Genomic DNA, 21,851 nt, shown 5'->3' with positions numbered 1-21,851 from the left:
AAACAAACAAATACACAATCAATGATTTTTTTTTTTTTTATCTGTGTTCCACACTTTCTTGATCCAGCATAGCTATTTTCACTATGTTTATTTCATGGTAAAACAAGTAGTTAAGAGGAAGGGATGCTCGCAGTGCCGTTTGAACTGAGGTGTTTATACAGTGATCTGTTGTGCTACATCAAAGAGCGCCAAAATGAAATTTCCTGAAAAGAAAGAGACCGTATTATTATCAAAGCAACAATAAATATAAACTGGAATTTTTCAATGAAGTTACACACATGCATTGGTTACACCAACACTATCTGGACCAAAAGTACTGAAGTAATGTACTGAAAATTTTCAGAATAAATACAATTTTCTTTATGGTTGGCAGCATCCAGAGATGTGATGGATGAGTTCAAGAATGTGAAAAAGATAGATAGAGGACAACGAGAGGAAATGTGGTGGGCTGCAGTAATGATTTCACATCTTCTTTCAGCAAGAAATGATTAGTATTGATGATTTTACAGCGTTAATCAATGTCCCTGCCCTTTTATTCTCTACTTCTAATTAGCAGAGCTCAGAGGCTTGCGTTTTACATAACTGCATCTGATGTCTAATTATCTCTCTTTCTTTTTCTCAGGCCTGGGAAAAACGAAACGGAAGACGAGCACACGGGAAGCCTCTCCAACACCCAGCACAGATGAGTACTCGTCTAATGGGGGCGGAGCAGATCGAATATATGATATGAACACTCCAGTGGTGGTGAAGTTTGCCTACAATGCAGAGCGGGAGGATGAGCTCAGCCTGGTGAAGGGAGCCCGGCTGATGGTGATGGAGAAATGCAGTGACGGCTGGTGGAGGGGCAGCTATAACGGTCAGGTGGGCTGGTTCCCTTCCAACTACGTCCAGGAGGAGGAGGAGGTGGAGGACACGTCAGCTGACCTGCCCGCTGTCTTCTCCTCACGGCTGGGCCTCAGTAATGGCCAGGGCCCCAGAGTCCTTCACACTGTTCAAGCGCTCTACCCCTTCAGTTCCGTCACTGAGGAGGAGCTGAACTTTGAGAAGGGTGAGATGATGGAGGTGCTGGAGAAGCCAGAGAATGACCCAGAATGGTGGAGGTGTAAGAACTGCCGTGGGCAGGTGGGTCTGGTGCCAAAGAACTATGTGGTTGTGCTCAATGATGGTCCATTAGCCGTGGGTCCCCATTCCCAGCAGAACAGCTACACGGGACCCTCCCACACGGGGAAATTCGCTGGAAAGGACTGGTACTATAACAACGTGACACGGCACCAGGCTGAGTGTGCACTGAATGAGAGGGGGGTGGTGGGAGACTTCCTTGTGCGAGACAGCGAGTCCTCTGTGAGTCAAGTATTTATCTGCAGAACTTTCTGTAGCTGTGAATAGTCACTCAAGTGTTGTGCAGTTATTTGTGTTCATGATGTCATTTGCAGGGTTATTATTGGTAACTAAAAGTATTAAAAAAAATGTAATGAAACAAAGCTAAATATAATATAAATATAGAGGCTGACACATCAAGCCAACATCAAAAAATAGTGATGACCAAAAAGTTGCGCATGACCACACCGCCAAGTCTACAGCCAACAGCCAACAGCCAACAGCCAGTACATTCTTGTTGAGCTTGAGAGGAAATAACTGTTTATATCATCAGGTGGTAGACCTAGGACTGCGCATTACAAACCGTAAACAAAGCACTAGCACTTGTTTACCATTTATATGATTTATATGTGTAGTGAAGTGTGGCCAAGTATGGTGACCTAGGCCTGGACAATATGGCCAAAATTTATATCATGATATATTTCTTAGTTTCTTAAGTGAACACTTAAGGTTCCGTAAGTTGACTTTACATTTTTTTTTTGCATCCCACGTTTCACTAAGGATTCCCTTAACCTTATAATTGAGGGATTCCTTTGCTTAAGGGGTTCATGCAACTGGGAACTGAAATTGGACCAATCATTTGTGAGCAATGTGGCATCTCCGATGCAATAAAGTCAGTCCCCTGGTTTCTTTCTCATTTATTAGACCTGAACCATAATTTTGTGGACAAATTTAAATATCAGATACTTTAAGTCAAGATTAGTTTGTTGTAAAATGTCATGTGGTATGACCAAAAAGTAAAATTTTTATAAATGTATGATGTTGGTCAAAAGTGCATTTTAACATTTGCTAATGAAATAAATGATTGTGGTGTGTACATTGCAAAATATTAACTTTTTTAGGAAAATGTTTAAACTTTTTTGTTTAAAGTTTTTCAGAACCGTATGAAACCAATATAACTTTAAAAGCTTGACGTGTTAAAAGTTTAATGCATTTCTGTATCATGGACATGTGCCACATTGAAATGAACATGCTTTGAAATGAACTGCTGCTGTATATTTGGGATGCTTTCCTTATTGCATACATCCAGCTCAAGTCAATCAGCTGAGTTCATTCAGCTGTGTTTAATAAGGAAGATGTCAAAAAAAGTGCAATGTTGGGGAGGCGTCATGAATCTAGGGTTTATGGCGCCATCTGTAGACTGAAATCCACTAAATGCCAATTCTGTTTCTTTCTCTCTCCTTCTCTCTAGCCGAGTGATTTCTCAGTGTCTCTGAAAGCAGTCGGGAGGAACAAACACTTCAAAGTGCAGCTGTCAAACGGAGTCTACTGTATCGGTCAACGCCGCTTCAATACTATGGATGAACTGTTAGAGCACTACAAGAAAGCTCCCATCTTCACTAGCGAACATGGAGAGAAACTTTACCTTATCAAACCCCTCCAGTGACCTTCCACACACAAATGAGCCTTACAACCAGACATGACTGGACCAGACCAGATCTGACGTCACACTGAGCCAAGTGATCTGCAACTCCTAATTACCGCTCATTTCTCACCAGCAAACAGGGAACCTACTGAATACCTACCCACAGGGAAATCATAGGATGTTGTTTCCGCTGAGTACTCCTTCCTGTCCCAGTGGCTCTGCTACTTTAGCTCTTCTTTTCACCTGGAGTGGTTCACCCTTAATTAATATCACTTGCCTATAATTGAAGCACTTGCCTATTGCCTGTTCACACTTAGCCAAAATCGAGACGCAAGCAATCCAACAGATGAAGCTTTCATCTGATCCATACTTCGACTGATACAGTAGTTACAGGGCAAGCGCAATAATGCATACTCAGAGGAATTACAGTAAACTGTATATGCATGGGAGTTGCCAAAAATAGAGTTGGTGACAGGTACTTGTCGCCCCCTGCCGGATGAACTGAGAAATGCCAATGGGAGGGTCTAATGAGATGAATGTTTTGTAGATGCTTAACCAAATGTGCCACCTTTTCGTTCAAACACTGTTTATCTAATATATCCTATATCATTCTCATTCAGATTCACACATCTGTATCTGCAAAGAATGGTTTGGTGTGTCCATTCAGCTTTTAGTTTCCGAGCTTTTGTAAAAGTGTGGTACGTCTGAATGTCACTGAGCATTGTTATTTAAAGCCATGTTTATTTAATGTGAGAAATAAGCTGCGGAGAAGGACAATGTAGCCGTGAGCTCCACATGATAGCTGTGCAAAAAGTTGAAATACTTTCAATTAAACATTTTGCAAGAGTAATGTCTAAGTTGTGTGCTTTTTATTGTGTCTTGGTAACGCTGCATACAAAAATGATATGCACATTGTGAACAGTACTCCACTTGCACACTATTACTACTGGTACCATGCTATTATAAATGTAGCCTCCAAAAACAAAAAACAAAAACAAAAAAACACTTGTGTCTACGTATACTGGTCACTAGAGGGCGCGGAAGTATTTTGCCATTGTAAAACTTTATGCAATTTAGATCTGGACTCATTGCTGGCCTCTTCAGAACTCTCTAGTGCTTTGTCTTAAACCATTTTTGGGTGCTTTTTGAAACATGCTTTGGGTTGTTTTGCTGTACGACCCATGAATTCTGACAGTGATGCAGCTTTCTGACACTGGGACAGAAATACAGTGCCTGAGGCAGCGAAACAACCCCAAAATATCAGTGAACTTCCACAATGTTTGACTGTAGGGACAGTGATCATTTCGTTGAAGGCCTCATTTCGTTTTCTGAAGATAGTAGAATGATGTGCTTTATCAAAAACATTTATTTTAGTCTCATCTGTTCACAGGACATTCCCACAAATAGATTTTGGCTTCCTCAGGTAGGTTTTGGCAAACTCCAATCTGGCTTTTTAATCTGTCTATGTCTGCAGCGGGGTCCTTCAGGGTCTCCTACCCATAACGTCCCTTTTTTTATTTGTTTGGAAGTTGTTTATTCGTTCTTTAAACAATTCTTTATTGCAATCTTTTATCAAATATTCCTTTCATCCACGTCCAGGGATATTAGCTACAGTGTCATAGGCTGTAAACTTCTGGACAACACAGGAACATTAAGATTATGGACTTGTAGCCTTGAGACTGTCCATGCTTTCCATAATTTTTTCCATACAGATGAATTGCTACAGATGAGTTTAATTACAAATTAAAGGAGCATCACTTGCTTGAAACACAATTATTTCTGAAAATTCTGATAAGGTGCCAATAATTTTGTCCAGTTCATTTTTTGGAGTTCTTTGTATGTCTCAGATTTGTTTTTGTTTTTCATAGGTTTTTTTTTTTAAATGCAATAAAAGAAAGAAAGAAATAAACATGAGAATACCCAAACATTAATTGCAACATTTTTCTGGGAGAAATACAGGGGTGCCTATATTTTTGTCCATCATTGTATGATTAAATACAGTTAGTTCCATATATATTTGGACACAGGCACATTTTTTTATTATTTTAGCTGTTGACCAAAACATATTTAAGTTACGGTTATATAATATGGGCTTAAAGTGTACACTATGAGCTTTAATTTGAGGGTATTCTGTATTCTCATCAAAATTGGAGGAAAGGTTTTAAGCATGAAATGTTTCTTTGAAACTGACACACAGACAACATTTTATTCTATTAAAGAGAGGTGGAAACCCTGAGAAAGGCATCTATGAGATCTCTTAATTCTGTGAATATTTGCACAGAACCCACTTTAACAAGGGATTCTTTCAGCTGTGGAGAGAAGTGTGAGAATCCCATGTATACATAGAGGTACAGAGTAAGTGAGAAAAGAAATGAAGGGTATGACATATGAAAGGTCCATGTGAAGCGTAAACAAGACCATTCCAGCCCTCACTTGGTGTTCTTAAACGTCTGGGCACCGTTAAACACCACAGTCTCCAGGAATAGCTGCTGCAGGTAATCTTAAGCAGGCAAATGATGCAAGATTTATTTCTCTAGTTCCTTTAATACAATCTTTTTTTTTTCTCTCACTTTTTTTTAAGTGTTTTGTGTTTGTATCTATTTGAAGTTACAAAATTGGGAGAAAAATGACTTATAGGCTTATATTGAGTGTTGCTTTGTTACTTTCAGTGGTGACCATGTTTCGTCTGTGTTTCTCACTCTTCCTGGGTTTGCTTTGGCTTGGACTGCTCTGTCTCACAGGTAAGAAAAGCTGGAAATTTGGGCATGTGCACTACCTTTCAAATGTTTGGGGTCGTGGGAATTTGTATGTACACATTATTATCTCCTGTTCAAGCCCTCGTTAATTAAAAATACAGAAAAACCTGTAAAACTGTAAAATAGTAAACATTTTAGAAAAGAAAAAGGCCCTATATCAATTTAAGGCCCTATATAATTTGGCAAAACATTCACAGATTCGCGAGGCTGGATGGGATTTGTCCAGGGCTGAATTTGAACCCCACTCCAGCCCTGAATGGAAGCTTGATATAATGAGAATAATGTGATATCCTTGGTATTAAATCAAGACCTTCAGAAGCACTCTTCATTTTATTTCAGAATAAAATGACTTATTTGCTTTTTCTTCAGAAGCAGGGCATGAGTAACCAAATGAATAATAGTCTTAAATTAAGATCAGTGCTGTAATTAAAAAAATGATGTACTGTTGCTACTGTCCACTTTTCTACCATATGTGCCACATTCTATTCAAGCTTTACACATTACTTAGTATTTACATTTCATTCGCATTTATTGGTTTCTAGCCTTGAAAGAGTTGCATCTATACTGTCTTTAAATCTATACGTTTTATATTCAATTAATTATATATTCAATGTCCCTGTGTTTGAAATCCTTCCAGAGGCAGTGGAAAACCAAGGTGAGTTTTAAATCCTCTTTATAAATATCCTGTATAGTGCAATGGGGTCCTACAATGTCCTAAAATATAATCATTGGAGAATTTTTTTTTTTTTTAAATATGGTTAGTTATATGTCCTCTTTGTGTTCCATAGTTGCTGAAAGTCTATCGTTTTACTAATATTAAACAAAACTAAAAATACAACAAAAATCTAAAAGATTTTTCAAGAAAAAAATAATTATTATTATTTTGAAGAATTGTAATTGTTTACATGGATCTGCATCAATTTAAATATTATTGCATATATTAGATCAAATTACTTCAAAATAAGTTTTTTTGCCAATGCACATTGTAGCCTTATGAAACAGGACAAGAGGGACACAGTGAATAAAGACAAACAGATGTTTAGAAAAGTGCTGAGATATATATATATATATATATATATATATATATATATATATATATTTTTTTTTTGGAAAGTTGGAATACCTTTTACCTCATTGTACCCGATACTAAACTGCATGATTTACTTTAGAACTGAATATTGATGTTTAGTGTAAGGATCTGTTCTTCAATCTGTCCTGGGGTTTTTATTTTTAATTTTTTGCTTTCTGCTTGGCTTATAGCTGAATCAAGGGAAAAAAGGAGTGTTCCTAACTGGGCGCTGACATCCTCAGACTTTTTCGCCTGGATTGAAGAGCTGCGTTCTCACGCTGGCTATGACAAGATTGAGGAATTGGCCAGAACCTTCTGGGCTCACTTCCCTTCCGCCAGCCGCCTGGGTTATGACCCTCCCGCTCCAGAAGAATAAAGCCATCTGAGCTGGAGTCTGTGTTGTGAAGGCTATTTGCCCCTTTCCTTCAACACAGCTCTTGGAAAAAGAGACGAACAGTCTTTATTATTTAGCTTAACTTGATTTGAGCCAGGACAATATCTTGAGAAAGTTTTTGTTTTTGAGAAAGGTTTGTTTTATTTTTATTTTTTTTTGTTAAAAGTTATGTAAAACCGCTTATGTAACAGCATCCAAAATCCGGTAAAAGTGTCTTGCTCACAAACTGTCTTTTATTGCTTGGACAAAATAGTTACTTCTCCTGGTTCTTCTTTAAAATAAATGTACACTCTGGATTTTTACTTGCTGCAAAATAAATCAAATATAACATCATGAATGTACGCTACACACAGAGCAACAACAGAGCTCGCAGGTGTGCTGTTATCAGGTGGGAATGCAGTCCAGGTGCATAGAGATGACCTCTGAGTGAGGGTCACCCCCCTCAGGACAAGTACAGTACATGCAGGAACACGGTCCTTATGTGTTTGACTAGAGCAAAATCACTCCAGTACTATGATGTGTATTGTTTACTGTCATGAGTGTAAGATTTCAGAAAATACAAAGAAATATAAACACATATAAAAACAAATGCTTCAGTGATTCTTTTGGGTTGTTTGGATATTAATTGATTTTGTGGTAACAATACGGCTCAATCCACTGACAATAGTTAACTTTACAACTTTGCTTCTGGCCTAAATATCAGTCCATATCCAAAAATAAGCCTCCAGCAGTCCACCACCTGTTGTCCTCTCACATCAAAATGCACAGGCATGGATGGATTTGTTTATTGCAAACACACTATTCTCTTTAAAATTGCTTAATTATGGATTTTTTTTTTTTTTTATAAACACTTAACTTATCACTTCACAGGACATTAATTGATGGACTGAAGCCGTGTGGATTACTTGTGGTTTATAGTGTATTTATCATCTGTCTGGATTCTCTGACGGCACCCATTCACTGCAGATGATCCATGAGTGATTTGTGATTGAATACAAAAATTCTCCAAATCTGTTCTGATGAAAAAGCAAACTTAGTCTTAGAAGACGTGATGGTACATTTATAGTAAATTTTCATTTTGGGATGAACTATTCTTTTAATGCATTAGGTATCATGAACAGCATCATGAATAATCCAGGTTAATGTTTGAATATAAAATATGCATGCAGTAGAATATGCGGAGGTTACATTTATTGTGTGTTATTGTAAAGTGTTACTGACTTTGATGCTTCGAAGTAAAGGATAGAGCTTTTAACTCTCATCCATATATTTGACATTAAAATAAAGATCAGAAAAATAATTTGATAAAGAATGGAAATCTTCTGTATGTTCCACTAACTATATTAAATGACTAGCATCTGGTGCATTGTTTGACATGAGAACTCTGGTTCTGAAACTTGTCAAGAGTTAGTTCAGCATTTTTTTATTATTATTTTTATTTGTGATCAAAATGTTTCATTTCTTACTTTTAGTTTCAGAACTCATGTACCATGTGAAATAGCCATAGGTCTTAGCTGATGTCCTACAGCATGTAGGCACTTCAAAGCTGCGGCAGGAAATTGAGTTAGAAAGAAAAAGAAAGATGTTTATTACATCAGGAGAAAACATCTCTCTCCCTCCCAAGATGTTTTGCTGCTTATGTCTTAAAATATACCCTCTAGGAAAACTGTAAAGAAAAATGGGCATAAAATAGGATTACTAAACTCAGAGCATAAATAAAATATTCAATATTCAGTCTGTTTGCTGTGACTGGGCAATGTCAGTTTAGAAACCAGTCAGTGATTGCTGAATGTTCCTGATATTAATAAATAATGCTGTTTACTGCTCATGATAATTGTTCTTTTAGCAAGAAGGTGTTGACAGACTAACTTTATGATGAAAATACTTTTTAATTTAAAAAGTTGATCAAAACTTAATTTAACTAAAACACTGAGACCCTGAAATAACCATACAAGCAACCGAACCATATAAAGCACACTTCAAACATCACACACACTGTGGTATTTGTAGGGGTAGGGGGTTTCTGTTGGCCTCCTGTACACATTCCTCCACAAGCGCTAACAGGTCGCCTGTAGGAATGTTTGCCTGTTAGTCCAGGATGGCACATCGTTCATCTCATCCCTGACCAAATCCTTTCCCAGCACAGTGCAGCCTCAGCTGATAAAACAACAGCATGTCTCTCCACAGCCTCTGTGTTCAAGCCGTCCTTCTCATAAGCATCCTGTCTGTCTGCTCACCCTCAGGTATGTCATTTAAAGATTTCCATACCATTTTGGGGCTTTCAGACACCACATATAAAAGTGGCTTCATTAGTTAATGAGTGTTTAGTGAACTTACAAGCCTTGTAAAAAGGTTTTATGAAGTGTGACATAAAACGTAAAAGCCTGAAACTCTGTGGTGTTTAACTTTTAACTCTTAAAACTTTACATTTTTTTCAATGTAGGTGTAACTGATTCATGTTTTCAGTTTGAATAAAAAAAAAAAAAAAAAAAAAAAAAAACTATATATATATATATATATATATATATATATATATATATATATATATATATATATATATATATATATATATATATATATAATATTTCATCAATTCAATTCATTGTTCGTTATCATTAGTTTAATTTATACAGGACAAATAAGGATGAATTGCTTTGCATTTTAGTGTTGAACAATTTATTTTTAAAAAAAGTTTGTATTTACATTTCCAAAAACATTTTACTGTGCACAAAATAACCTGTTAAAGTGTATTATTTAGAATATGCGCTTATTTTAAAATTGTTTTACAAAAACACACACACACATATATATATATATATATATATATATATATATATATATATATATATATATATATATATATATATATATTTCTAATTATAATCAACACAACCAGAAACACTACAATAGCAACAAGCTGCAGTTAAGGTATATGTGCAAGCAGCAAAAAAAATAAAAAAAAAATAAAAAATAAAACACAGTACATATAGTTGTTTTGTAAACAAATGCATACTTATTAGTTGCATATCTTTGATGTAGACATAAGACTCCTTGCATTACAAATTTTTCATGTTTCTGATATGAGATTGTTTCAGTCATGTTTATGTAGAGACACAGCATCTTACAGACAACTTATAAATTAAGTTTTGTGACCATTGTCCAGTCAGAAAATAATGTACTGGCTTTGAGTTCTGATTGGCTGTTGGCAGCCATTTCTTTTTCCTGCTTGATAATATTAGGATGTGAAAGTTTTTTTTTTTTTGTAGTGCCCCCTGTAGGTAAAATGTGACATAATTTGGCCTGCATCCTCAGGATTTCCTACTGTATATACCAGGGGTTTGTCCAAGTGTCCTGAAGTTTGGAATTCAGAAGATATAGGCTAATTAATCATTGTGGGACACATTTGAACATTTCAATGCTTAATTTATGAGGGTTAGATTTTGTCTGTAAGCAACTGGGACCGTCCCACAACCTGACAAAGAGACTGTTTTAAAGCATAAAAATAAGAAAAAATATGGGGGAAAATGCAGTAAGTAAGTACAGCCAACTATAATTTCCATGTGGGTGTTCACAACTGATACGAATATTGCGGTTAACTGTGTCTGTTTGATAATTTTAGGTGGTTCATCTGGGAGTAGACTACAGCGGATCCTAATGAAACAAGATGGTGAGATGATGTCAGCTATATACTATATGTATACAGGTGCTGTTCATATAATTAGAATATCATCAAAAAGCTTATTTATTTCACTAATTCCATTCAAAAAGTGAAACTTGTATATTACATTAATTCATACACACAGGCTGATATTTTTCAAATGTTTATTTCTTTACATTTTGATGAATATAACTGACAACTAAGGAAAATCCCAAATTCTGTATCTCTGAAAATTTGAATATTACTTAAGACCAACACGGAGAAAGGATTTTTAGAAATCTTGGCCAACTGAAAAGTATGAACATAAAAAGTATAAGCATGTACAGCACTCAATACTTAGTCGGGGCTCCTTTTGCCTGAATTACTGCAGCAATGCGGCGTGGCATGGAGTCAATCAGTCTGTGGCACTGCTCAGGTATTATGAGAGCCCATGATGCTCTGATAGTGGCCTTCAGCTTTTCTGCATTGTTGGGTCTGACTTACCGCATCTTCCTCTTCACAATAAGTTAAGGTCAGGTGATTTTGCTAGTGAATTGCAACGTGGATTGTGTGCCTCTCCTCTCTTTCCCAAGACTATGAGACCCTGATTTCCAAAGGAAAAGCAAAATTTATTTTCATCAGAGAACATAACTTTGGACCACTCAGCAACAGTCCAGTCCTGTTTGAAGCGAGATGCTTCTGACGCTGTCTGTTGTTCAAGTGTAGCTTGACACAAGGAATGTGACAGCTGAAACCCTTGTCTTGAATACGTCTCTGCGTAGTGGTTCTTGAAGCACTGACTCCAGCTGCAGTCCACTCTTTGTGAATCTCCCCCACATTTTTGAATGGGTTTTGTTTCACAATCCTCTCCAGGGTGCAGTTATCCCTATTGATTGTACACTTTTTTTCTACCACATCTTTTCCTTCCTTTCACCTCTCTATTAATGTGCTTATTAGAGTGTGGCACCAGGTGTCTTCAATATTTAGCCTTTTCACAATATTCAAATTTTCTGAGATTTTCCTTGGTTGTCAGTTATAATCATCAAAATTAAAAGAAGTAAACGTTTGAAATATATCAGTATGTGTGTAATGAAGAATAAAATATATAAGTTTAACTTTTTGAATGGAATTAGTGAAATAAATCAACTTTTTGATGATTTGATGATATTCTAATTATATGACCAGTACCTGTATATATATATATATATATATATATATATATATATATATATATATATATATATATGTATATTAGATTTTAGTGATATATGGTTTATAGCTCTCTTTCTACCAGTCCTTCTTCCACATAATCACCTATCCTTCCCATTATGCCAATAGTTTAGTCATTTACTATAAATCCTTTAATTATAGCCTGATGGCCTCCATATTTTCCTCCATCAGTTCTTCACACTTGTCCTGAATTCCCCATCAGCTTCTGACCTCCAAAGCTGACAAAGTTTGATGGCTGATGTGTTCCAAGGGAAGATAACATGGATGATCATAAGCGAAAGACATTGCTGATATTTATAACACGGAAGTGTGGAAGCTTTGGGCTGTAGATCAGGTCAGAGTCTCTGTGTGTCATCATCAGAGCGAGATAATTGGGCAGCGATCCTGTCCCTTTAGGCTGTTATCATCCTCTGTGCTAAAGCACATGTTTCTCTTTTACACTGATCTGGGGCCTGCTCTTTCAAACTCTCCTGGTCTGTTGAAATATTAAATCTAGTTTAGCATTAGATAGGAAGCATCTAATCATATATGAGCATATAATATCTGACTCTGGCTTTGATTTTTTCCTGTTCTCTTTCCACAGAAAAGGAGCTGGAGGCCAAGCCTAAAGCACGGATCGCAGTGTCGCAGTCCAAAGCTAAAGAGTTTCTGTCAGTTTTTCACAGGTCTAAGAGAAACGTGTGGGACCGGAGCCGTCCTGATGTCCAGCAGTGGATCCAGCAGTTCATGTACTTGGGCTACGATGAGGCAGTGAGTAAAACAGTAATCATACAAACTGTTAATTACTATATGTAATATCAGAGACAGTTTATAAGAGACATGCCACATCCTCAGTCCTCAATACAACTATATTAAGGCAAAGATGGCGGTTGTGTGCACATGTCCCGCCCCTCCCGCTGCTTTTAACAGTCAAGCCGGGTAACATTTAAGCCTATAGTCTGGTTCCACTGACGTATGCGCACAGTTGAGGAACCCTTGTGCATGTGTAGTAAAGGTATAACCTGTGGGGAAAAAGGCGTTTTAAACCTTATTTTGGGGCAAAGTCATCCAAAATTTTCTGCGATTTTTATCATATTTCACTGCTGTTTCTATACATGCAGTTTTTATGTCCTGGTGACCAGTGAAAGTGCAGTTCTGACTCTCTGCCCATTCATTTAGATAGGAGCTGGTCTTGTTATTCTGAAATAGCTGTCCAGAGGCATTGCCAAGATGGCGGCTGAGTGGCTCGACTTGCCTGAAAGGACTTTGGTAATATGCATATCTAACTTATCCAAATAGTGCATTAGCACTCACATTGACTGTGTAATCATGCAGTCTGCTTCATAATTTTATTTTTAAGTGCATTGAAAATTCACACTGAATTACATTTTGATATAACCGTTGAATATCAAGAAGTTATCAGCAAAATCAAATGAATCTGAGCCTAGATACTGTATAGTTATAGAGAGGACAAGGTAATGTCTTGGCTCAGCTAATCTAGAATGCTTCTAAGATTTCACTGTGTGATTATTGCTGTGCAGCACACTATTGATGCATATCATAGTTCAACTGCTGGACACAGCTGCTCTTGTGTGTATCTACAATACGTTTGACTTTTTTCAGTTTAAAAGGTCTGTGATAAACATTTTAATTTGAATGGATGGGATTTAATAGTTTATATATATATATATATATATATATATATATATATATATATATTTTTTTTTTTTTTTTTTCTTATTATTGCTTGGAGGGAACATACAAAATACCAGGTAAACCAACAAAGAGGTGTTCTAGTCTCTTTTCTACTGCACTGCAAGTAAAGATGACCGACCAATAAGATTTGCATTTCTAGTCACATGCTTAGTACAACTGCGGTTAAGTAAAACTACAACTTGGAGGCACTCACGAACAGTCTATTTTGCAATGTGACTGTGAATAGAAGAGGAAGATTCTGGAACTGCCGTTGTGAGAAAATGGTTCTCGCTGGAAATCAGGTCTCCATCAACTATCGGTTAATAGTAATTCTAAAAGCACCAAAAATTTTATATTTTTGCAAGAATTTTCATGTATTAAGCGATTTCTAATTACTTATAAATAAATTTAACAAACTGAGAGATCTTCCCTGACTTGGCAATTCTGCGCACGAGTGGCTTCTGGCTTTCTGTATGAATGAAACATGCATTACATGTGTTTATAGTGCTCCATAATGCTCACACCACCCTATTTTGAGTAAATATGATTTGTCATGACACTGACTTTCTTGTCACTTTACTCTTGTTTTTCGATAAACACCATAGTGATTACTAAAATCTGACAGCTTGTCTGAAAACATGTAATAATGGTTTTACTCTCTTTCTTCTCTGTAGCTATACTTTCAGAACTTGAATTAGCATTTTCATTTAGTCTGTCTGACATTTTTCACACATCGATCTGAACAAACAAAACAAATGTGTAAATCCACTGAACATCTTTGAAAAATGTACAAATAAATTTTATTTAATTTAACCAAATTATATATATATATATATATATATATATATATATATATATATATAGAAAAATAATTCTTCTCTCAAAAGAAATTTGAAGCAGACATATGATAATCCATGATTTTGTCCAGTGTACATAAGTGTACAGGCAATTTTTATTATTATTGTTATTCTTAAAATCATGTTAAATAGCAAATCACACACACACACACACACACACACACACAAAACTGTCTGATGTGCCAAGCCATCAAAACCAAAAACTTTATTGTTGCATCCACATATACTGTATTTACCAGTACTTGTATTTCTCTTTTTGTGTCCCATGCAAGAATAAAAGGTCAGATGGGTTAGATGAGTAAATGATGAAAGAATGTACGGTGAATTTTCATTTTTGGGAGAATTGTAATTTTGATTATTGTTATTATTTTTAATCATATTTTCAATTTCTTTCATCAACACATTTCATCCAGTTCCTGACATGATTTGTTGTGACACTTGTGAAAGTGAGTGAGAGTCTGGTCTGCAGTGTGCATTGAATTCATTCACTCTGTTTCCCCATTCATTTTCTATCATTCCCTGTTGAGTCTGTGCAAAAAAAAAAAAAAACAAACAACCAAAATGTAACCTAATTCCTTTTAGATACAGCACCATATATCCTCTCTCATTTCACCGTTATGTACTTTCAGAGACTTGAGACTGACCTCTCCTATTGGATGGACCAGGCCAGATCAAATGACCAGGGCCGGCAGCATCATCATGATGAGAATGCACCTATGAGCCAACAGGACCCCAGTTCCTACAGACACGGGGCCAATGTCAATTATGATTACTATTAAGATACCTAGAACCTACAATTCACTGTGAGAGCTGGAGACCACTGCAGGTTTTGTAAATTACCCTGTTGCTCTAAGGCAATGTACATAGTAACCTAGTATGCTACTGTATGTCCTGTAGATGATGTGTCATTTAGATTTTTTTTATTAAGTGAGTATGATTTTGCTATTGCTTCAGGGGAAGCAAAGAGAGAGGAATGGATGCACAGTGAAAAATAATAATAATAATAATAAAAAAATGTCCTGTTAGTATTCTATAATTGTATTATACCCTGACTGTTTTGTAAATATAATGGTAGTTTGAAGCAGCTACATTTTAAATAAAGTCTAAAATGGCATTACAGTTATTGTGACTCTGACTTACTCACACAGGCTTGCATAAGCATTTACAAAAAGGATATGCATATCGATATGACTCACTTAACAACAAAATGAATGGGCTCAGATTAACAGACGTAATGATTTCATGACTCATTTCATACAAAGATCCTAACATCTGAGGCTGAGGAAATATAAAACTTATTCGTAAACAACTTATACGAATAGTGGACAATAGATAACAACTATTGGTCTCCAGAATTCAGTTAATCAGACTTATAAATAGCATGCTCTTAAAATTGAAAGAAGACAATAGTCATATCCCAATTTTTGGGATGCATCCTTTATAGACTGCATACCAAGACTGAATGCAGTGGTGCAATGAAGGCTGTCCTATTTCAAATGCCTCCTGCATTACTTGGGAAGGCTATCATCTCAAGATGTATTTTTAATTAATTATTTTATTTATGTTAATGAAAATGCTGCATTACACTTTTAAATAAGCATTGGGTATCAACATACTCAAATATCTAACTCTGTTCCTTGATTGGCAGGTTGTTTTGAGGCCGGAGTGAAACTGGGAGATTGGTCGCTATCTCAGACTGAGTACAGACGCTAAATGAAATCGAGCGGAAGTACGACTCAATCATTTGGCGACCAAAACCGTCTGTTATGTAAACTATAACAAACAAACCACTAAGACATTAGAAAAACTTTCAAAGAATAATGAAAAAAAAAAAACGACATAAAGTTAGCATATTAGAAAGATTTCTGAAGGATCATGTGACACTGGAGAATGGAGTAATAGTTGCCATCTCATAAATAAATAACATTTTAAAATGTAATAAAATAGAAAACATTTATTTTAAATTGCATTTTTGATCAAATGAGCAGAACACACTATCAAATATATATATATATATATATATATATATATATATATATATATATATATATATATATATATATATATATATATATATATATATATTTAATCTTACCGTCCACAAAATTTTAAACAGTAGTGTAAACAAACCAAAATGTGAAACTTCTGGCATTTGGCGCTCCAAACATCTTGCAGGTTAATTTATCGTTATTTATTTAATTCTTCACAATTCACCTGGCACACTGGTCAAAATATAACATGAACCTCTAAAGTTTATAATGAAGAAGAAGAACCAAGAAAAGGACATAATAATTCTGTATAGGCTAGACGAAGAGCTTAGGGGGCTTTAAAAGTGATAGTTGTTTGGATTTGTTGAAGTCTGGTTGGTATGTTACTTAAGGGTACAAATAAAGGCCCATATGGTTTAATTCTCTCAGGGAATAGACAATTAAAAAAAACTCTGTCTGAATGAGGGCTTTATTTTCATATTGGTTTTTACCTTTATCAACAGAGTATTAAACATTGGAAATGTATTACAGATGTTTTAAATAAAATGATGTTTTATTTTCATTTTCCATGTTGCAGATGGTGTCTGCGTTGACGTTCCAAACACATAGTCTTTATTACGCCAGAGAAAGGGCTGATATGACCATTGATAAACAGCTGACAATATACATTTGTAACATAATGCTGAATGTTCTCGCCTTTTATGTAAAATTACGTTAAATTCTAGATAATATTATCTATCACATCTCTCATTACGGTTATTATCCTAGTGATTAAGTCTTTCAGTCCTTAATTAGGTGAACATATGAATAAGAAACTATGCTTATGTGGTAGAACATTTTTTTTTTATGCTTGAATGTGTCAGTGTGAGTGTATGGATGTCTGTGTGTGTAAACTTCAAGGCTGAAGCACAAGCCTACAGTGGATCAGAGCCCTGGTTTAGCCATCATCCTGATGTTATTGCTTCACAATCCTTCATTTATATCCAGCTCTAAACTAATACTGTTGGTTTCTGTCTTTAGCACTGAGAGATGTGTTATATAACCCTGCTACAAGTACCGGTGCATTTGAAGATCAAACACACCTGTGGAAACCCTGTTCTAATATTATTCTTGACAACATTTCAAACAAAACTACTGCTCAAGCATTATTATCATGTCCAGAGGGTTCTCTGTTCTGTACTCTTTTGACCATGTTTAACATTCATTGTATGTCTTCAATTTATTTGGTATTATCTTTGGTTCTCTATTTATCCTCCTCTTTAACTTTGTGCCACATTTGAGTCATCACTCCATCCCTCCACAAACACTCACCTCCATGAAGTTGGCCCCCGACCCAATTTAAAACGTCTGCACTTTATTGATTTCCGTTTGAGGTGTCAGGATTTTATGCTACAACATGCATCTAATGTGTTTTATGTAAAAAATGCAACATACTATGATTTCATGGTGCAGTTCCCATTAGTCTGATGAGCTGGAAGAAACTTTGTTTGTGTTCTTGGCTCTTGAGATATCTCCTGTTTCATGATCTTAAAAGTGATGATGTGCTCAATATTTCAGTGGTCTTATTTAGAGTGATGGAATTGTGATCTTTAGCATAATGTAGGCTTTGCTAACCTTTAACAGAGAAATGGTGATTGTACAGATTTGATAACAGCCCAAAGGTAGTGCTAGCTGTTCTCTTCACACTTCACAGTGCTGGAATCAATTACTGTCAGCTACTGTAACATCCACGGCATGCTTGATCTGCTTGAAGATTTGTGTAGGCATTAATGAACCTGAACATATTATATTGCTTAATAGACCAGATTGGGTCTTCCAACAATGACTCAAGAGAAATGAAGTAAAAAAGCAACATTGCCATTTTTGACCATATTGTTTGAGAGTGGTTTTTAAAAACAAAAAACATTTAGAGTGTCTGTTCACAATAAGTGAAAATAGTCAGTCTTGTCTATTTTACACTAACTCCACACACATTGTCTGGCTGAGCAAAATAAAATGAGAAGGAAACCCATTTAATAACAAGTGAAATGATGTGAAAAGTTATGATTTAGCCACATTTAGCTTTTGACACAAACGACCTGAGTTTGAATCTGATTTTTTTTTTTTCAGTCCAATACTTGCCCTATTCCTATTGCATTTTACCTCAGAGAGGCATCTATTAAAGAAAAAAAGAAAGAAAGAAGTATATATTCAGAAACTCAGAATAAAGTTGTGTATAATGTACTGTATATTTAATAGACTATAATTTTAAATGTGGTGTCTTATAATTTATATAAAACTTAGAAAAGATATAATACCAACATGTCAGAAAAAATTTATAAAATTACCACCCGCCTCATAATATGACTTGCAAACTCAGTCAGGTGAAGCTAATCACCTACTCAATGGCACACAAAGCCATTTGACTCTCAGCTATGATCTGCTGTGGTCATTTTGATTAGCTCAGCGGGAAAAGAGCTTTCCTGGAATATTTCAGGCCTTGGTAGTGCAACTGAAGCAAACAATCAATTATGGGTGGCAAGGCACTGTCAGAAGATCTCCAGGATAAAGATGTGCACAGGCACAAGGCAGGAGATGGATATGATTTGTATTTTTTTTTTTTTTTTTATTATCAATGCCTAGAAGCACAGTGAATTATATTATTAATAAGAGTGGAAGGTATATGGTTCAACAGAACATCCCTGGATCATGACATCACTCTAAACTAGATGAAAGAGCCAGGAGGAAACTGGTCAGAGAAGCGACCAAGAGGCCTACAGCAACTGAAGCAGTTGCAGGAATTTATGAGAAAGAGTGGTCATTATGTGCATGCAACAAGAATATCACACATTCACCACAAATGTGGCTTTTATGGGAGGGTTGTGAGAAAAAAGCTACTCAAGAAAGGCCACATGCAGTGAAGATTCTGAGGAGTGTTTCCCTGAAGCGGGACCTGGAGCACTTGGAAAATGGATGTGGTTAAATTCTGTCAAATTCTTGATATATATATATATATATATATATATATATATATATATATATAATTTTTTTTACATCATGTTATCATAATGTTTCCAACAGCTTTCTATTTCCTGCATATGACTGAAATGATATTCTCTGCACATCCTATAGATCAAAGTGAGAAATACTGTGGTCTGGTTCAATTTAAAGCACTCCTTGCCTCTTCTCACATGCTGAGATCAGAGAAATGTCTGACACCCAGGCTGAGACGTGTCTCTGGAGCCCAGCAAAGTTGTGTGGCATTGACAAAGAAATGCATTACACAATACAATATGCTTTAAAGGGTTATTTCACCCAAAAAATACAAATTATATCATTATTTATATTACTTACCCTCATGTTGTTCCAAACTCGCAAGACCTTTGTTCATTTTTGGAATACAAATTAAGTTATTTTTGATGAAATATGAGAGCTTTCTCATCCTGCATACACAGCAACAAAACTACCACCACTTTCAAGGGCCAGAAAGGAGGTCATCCTTAAAATTGTCCATCAGTGGTTTGACCGTAATTTCATGAAGCTACAAAAATACCTTTTGTGTGCAAAGAAAACAAAAATGACTTTATTCAACAATTTCTTCTCTTCCATGTTAGGCGCGTGTTCACAAGAGTACCACAACACATGAGTAGATAGATAAATAGTAGATAGTAAATAGGACTAAATGAATGTAAATTATCATGAGTCTAGAACAAGTCAGTTTAAACTTTTTAATTTTTTTTAATTCCTGGAAAAGTTTTCAAGTTTAATCAAATTCATTGTTCAAATGTATTTTGTGAGTGCAGTAACCCAAACACCAGACTTCAAACTTCCCCTAAATTCTATTGTAAAGAATACCAGCTCCTTTCAGTAATGCACAAGCCATGTTCTAGATCTCCCACTGACACTAGACATGCCTACATGTCGTCATTTCTGGCCTTTAGATGAGAGAAATTCGTGGAAAGGTAACAGTTGATAAAAAACACATGTCCCTCAGGGAGCTTGTCACAGGTGAACACGTAATAAACTCCTTCCGACATTCACATGTCTCATACACTGCAAACGTGAATCAAGCACTTCTCATGTCCTCTGTGAAAGGACTTTGTTTTCTATAAACTATATACAGTATATACACACACCTATTTACAGTATATATATATATATATATATATATATATATATATATATATATATATATATATATATATATATATATGAAGGAGGGTGGCTTAAGGATGGGTGTAGGGACAGTTGATCAAATGGTTTTCTTTGAGATCTTCTTTTCAGACTGGAAAGTTTGTTGCATGGCATCTGTTTTGTGTGAGTTAGATCATTTTGGGTCTTACAAGTAATTAATATACTGATGATTAATACTATTGGTTATTTGCTGCTTCAACTCTTCTACTAGATGTTGAAGCATAGCTTTGGTGATTTGCTCCTATTCAGACATAAGAGCATCCATATTGTCAGGTAATGATGTTGGCTGGCATTCCAATTCATTCTTAAGATGTTTAATAGGGTTCTCCCATAGGAGTATGTTGATGGAGTAAGCAATTATCTGCTATTTTTCATTGTATTTCATATCGACAGTGTTGGAAATATCAGAATGTCAAATTGAAGTGCTGCTTTTAAAAAAACAAAACAAATAGGCTATTGATAAATGTTATCGCAGGTGGTTTAGGCTACACACTCCAAGAAAAGTACATAAATATACAATATTATCCTTTTTTTTTCCTACAGATTTTTTTTTTCTTACATTGCATGTGTGCAGATATGTATATGATATATTGACAAATTACACAGATGTGTCTCAAAAGTATCCTAAAATGTAAAGGCGAATATCTGTATAATTTTCAAGGCACATTTATATTGACATTAATGCCATTTAACATATGATCCTATTCAGAGCACCTTACAAAAACTGCTTTAGTTTCACATTCAGGAGAATTGTGAACAGCAGATAGCATATATGCATTTCAAATCTTAATCAGCTTAGAAAAGGGGCCTTTTTTACAAATACAAAAAAAGTAATATATAATGCAAAACAAGCTGTTACAACAACATTTGTGTGAAATGTATTTGTGCTTTACAGAATTACATTACCGAAATTACAGACACAAAATGATGTATAATTGAGGGTTGCATTATAAATTTACAATGGATGGGTCTGTTGAGTATGTGAATAGTTGCTCAGATTAGAGATGTTATATGCGCCATATAAACATCTGTAATGGCTGGCATTGATTGATGGACTTCACGTTTTTTACCATTTCTTTGCCTTTTGTTCCCATCCTTTTTCTTATCTCAGTATATAGTCATTACTGGTTATATACCTGCAGCACACAAAATGTTTGTTTAGCATAGTAGCTTTCTTATGGGCACTATAAAATGATATTTTGGCAAGGGCTTATTATTTTAGTGGAATTATTTTAGGCTTAAAAGGATTGAAATTGTCAGTATGTTGAGAGTGTTGGTGATGAAAAAGGTTATATGCCTAAAATATATTTACTCACATTACTCAGATGCA

General features: G+C 35.5%; 3 protein-coding genes across 3 annotated transcripts in view; all 3 read left to right on the top strand.

Moving 5' to 3' along the window:
- LOC113050755 (cytoplasmic protein NCK2-like) overlaps positions 1-3,589 on the top strand; it is a 45,719-nt gene extending 42,130 nt beyond the window's left edge. Inside the window, exons 3-4 of the mRNA XM_026214033.1 lie at positions 623-1,341; positions 2,570-3,589. Of these exons, the coding sequence (XP_026069818.1) occupies positions 623-1,341; positions 2,570-2,764 (914 nt within the window). The 3' untranslated portion in view covers positions 2,765-3,589. The remainder of the gene's footprint in view (positions 1-622; positions 1,342-2,569) is intronic.
- Positions 3,590-4,922: 1,333 nt separating this feature from the next.
- otos2 (otospiralin 2) lies at positions 4,923-7,843 on the top strand. The gene is made up of 4 exons (XM_026214727.1): positions 4,923-5,238; positions 5,413-5,484; positions 6,137-6,154; positions 6,760-7,843. Exons 2-4 carry the CDS (start codon positions 5,421-5,423, stop codon positions 6,942-6,944), a joined length of 267 nt encoding a protein of 88 aa, XP_026070512.1. The 5' UTR covers positions 4,923-5,238; positions 5,413-5,420; the 3' UTR covers positions 6,945-7,843.
- A 1,217-nt stretch (positions 7,844-9,060) lies between these two features.
- LOC113051120 (augurin-B-like) lies at positions 9,061-15,479 on the top strand. The gene is made up of 4 exons (XM_026214726.1): positions 9,061-9,205; positions 10,582-10,629; positions 12,413-12,579; positions 14,990-15,479. The coding sequence occupies exons 1-4, from the start codon at positions 9,136-9,138 to the stop codon at positions 15,137-15,139; spliced, it is 435 nt and encodes a 144-aa protein (XP_026070511.1). The 5' UTR covers positions 9,061-9,135; the 3' UTR covers positions 15,140-15,479.
- Positions 15,480-21,851: the final 6,372 nt, after the last annotated feature.

The sequence above is a fragment of the Carassius auratus genome, chromosome 31 (assembly GCF_003368295.1).
Source record: "Carassius auratus strain Wakin chromosome 31, ASM336829v1, whole genome shotgun sequence".
Lineage (NCBI taxonomy): Eukaryota > Metazoa > Chordata > Actinopteri > Cypriniformes > Cyprinidae > Carassius > Carassius auratus.
The sequence above is the reverse complement of the archived record's forward strand: the minus strand, read 5'-3'. Positions and strand labels throughout refer to the sequence as shown.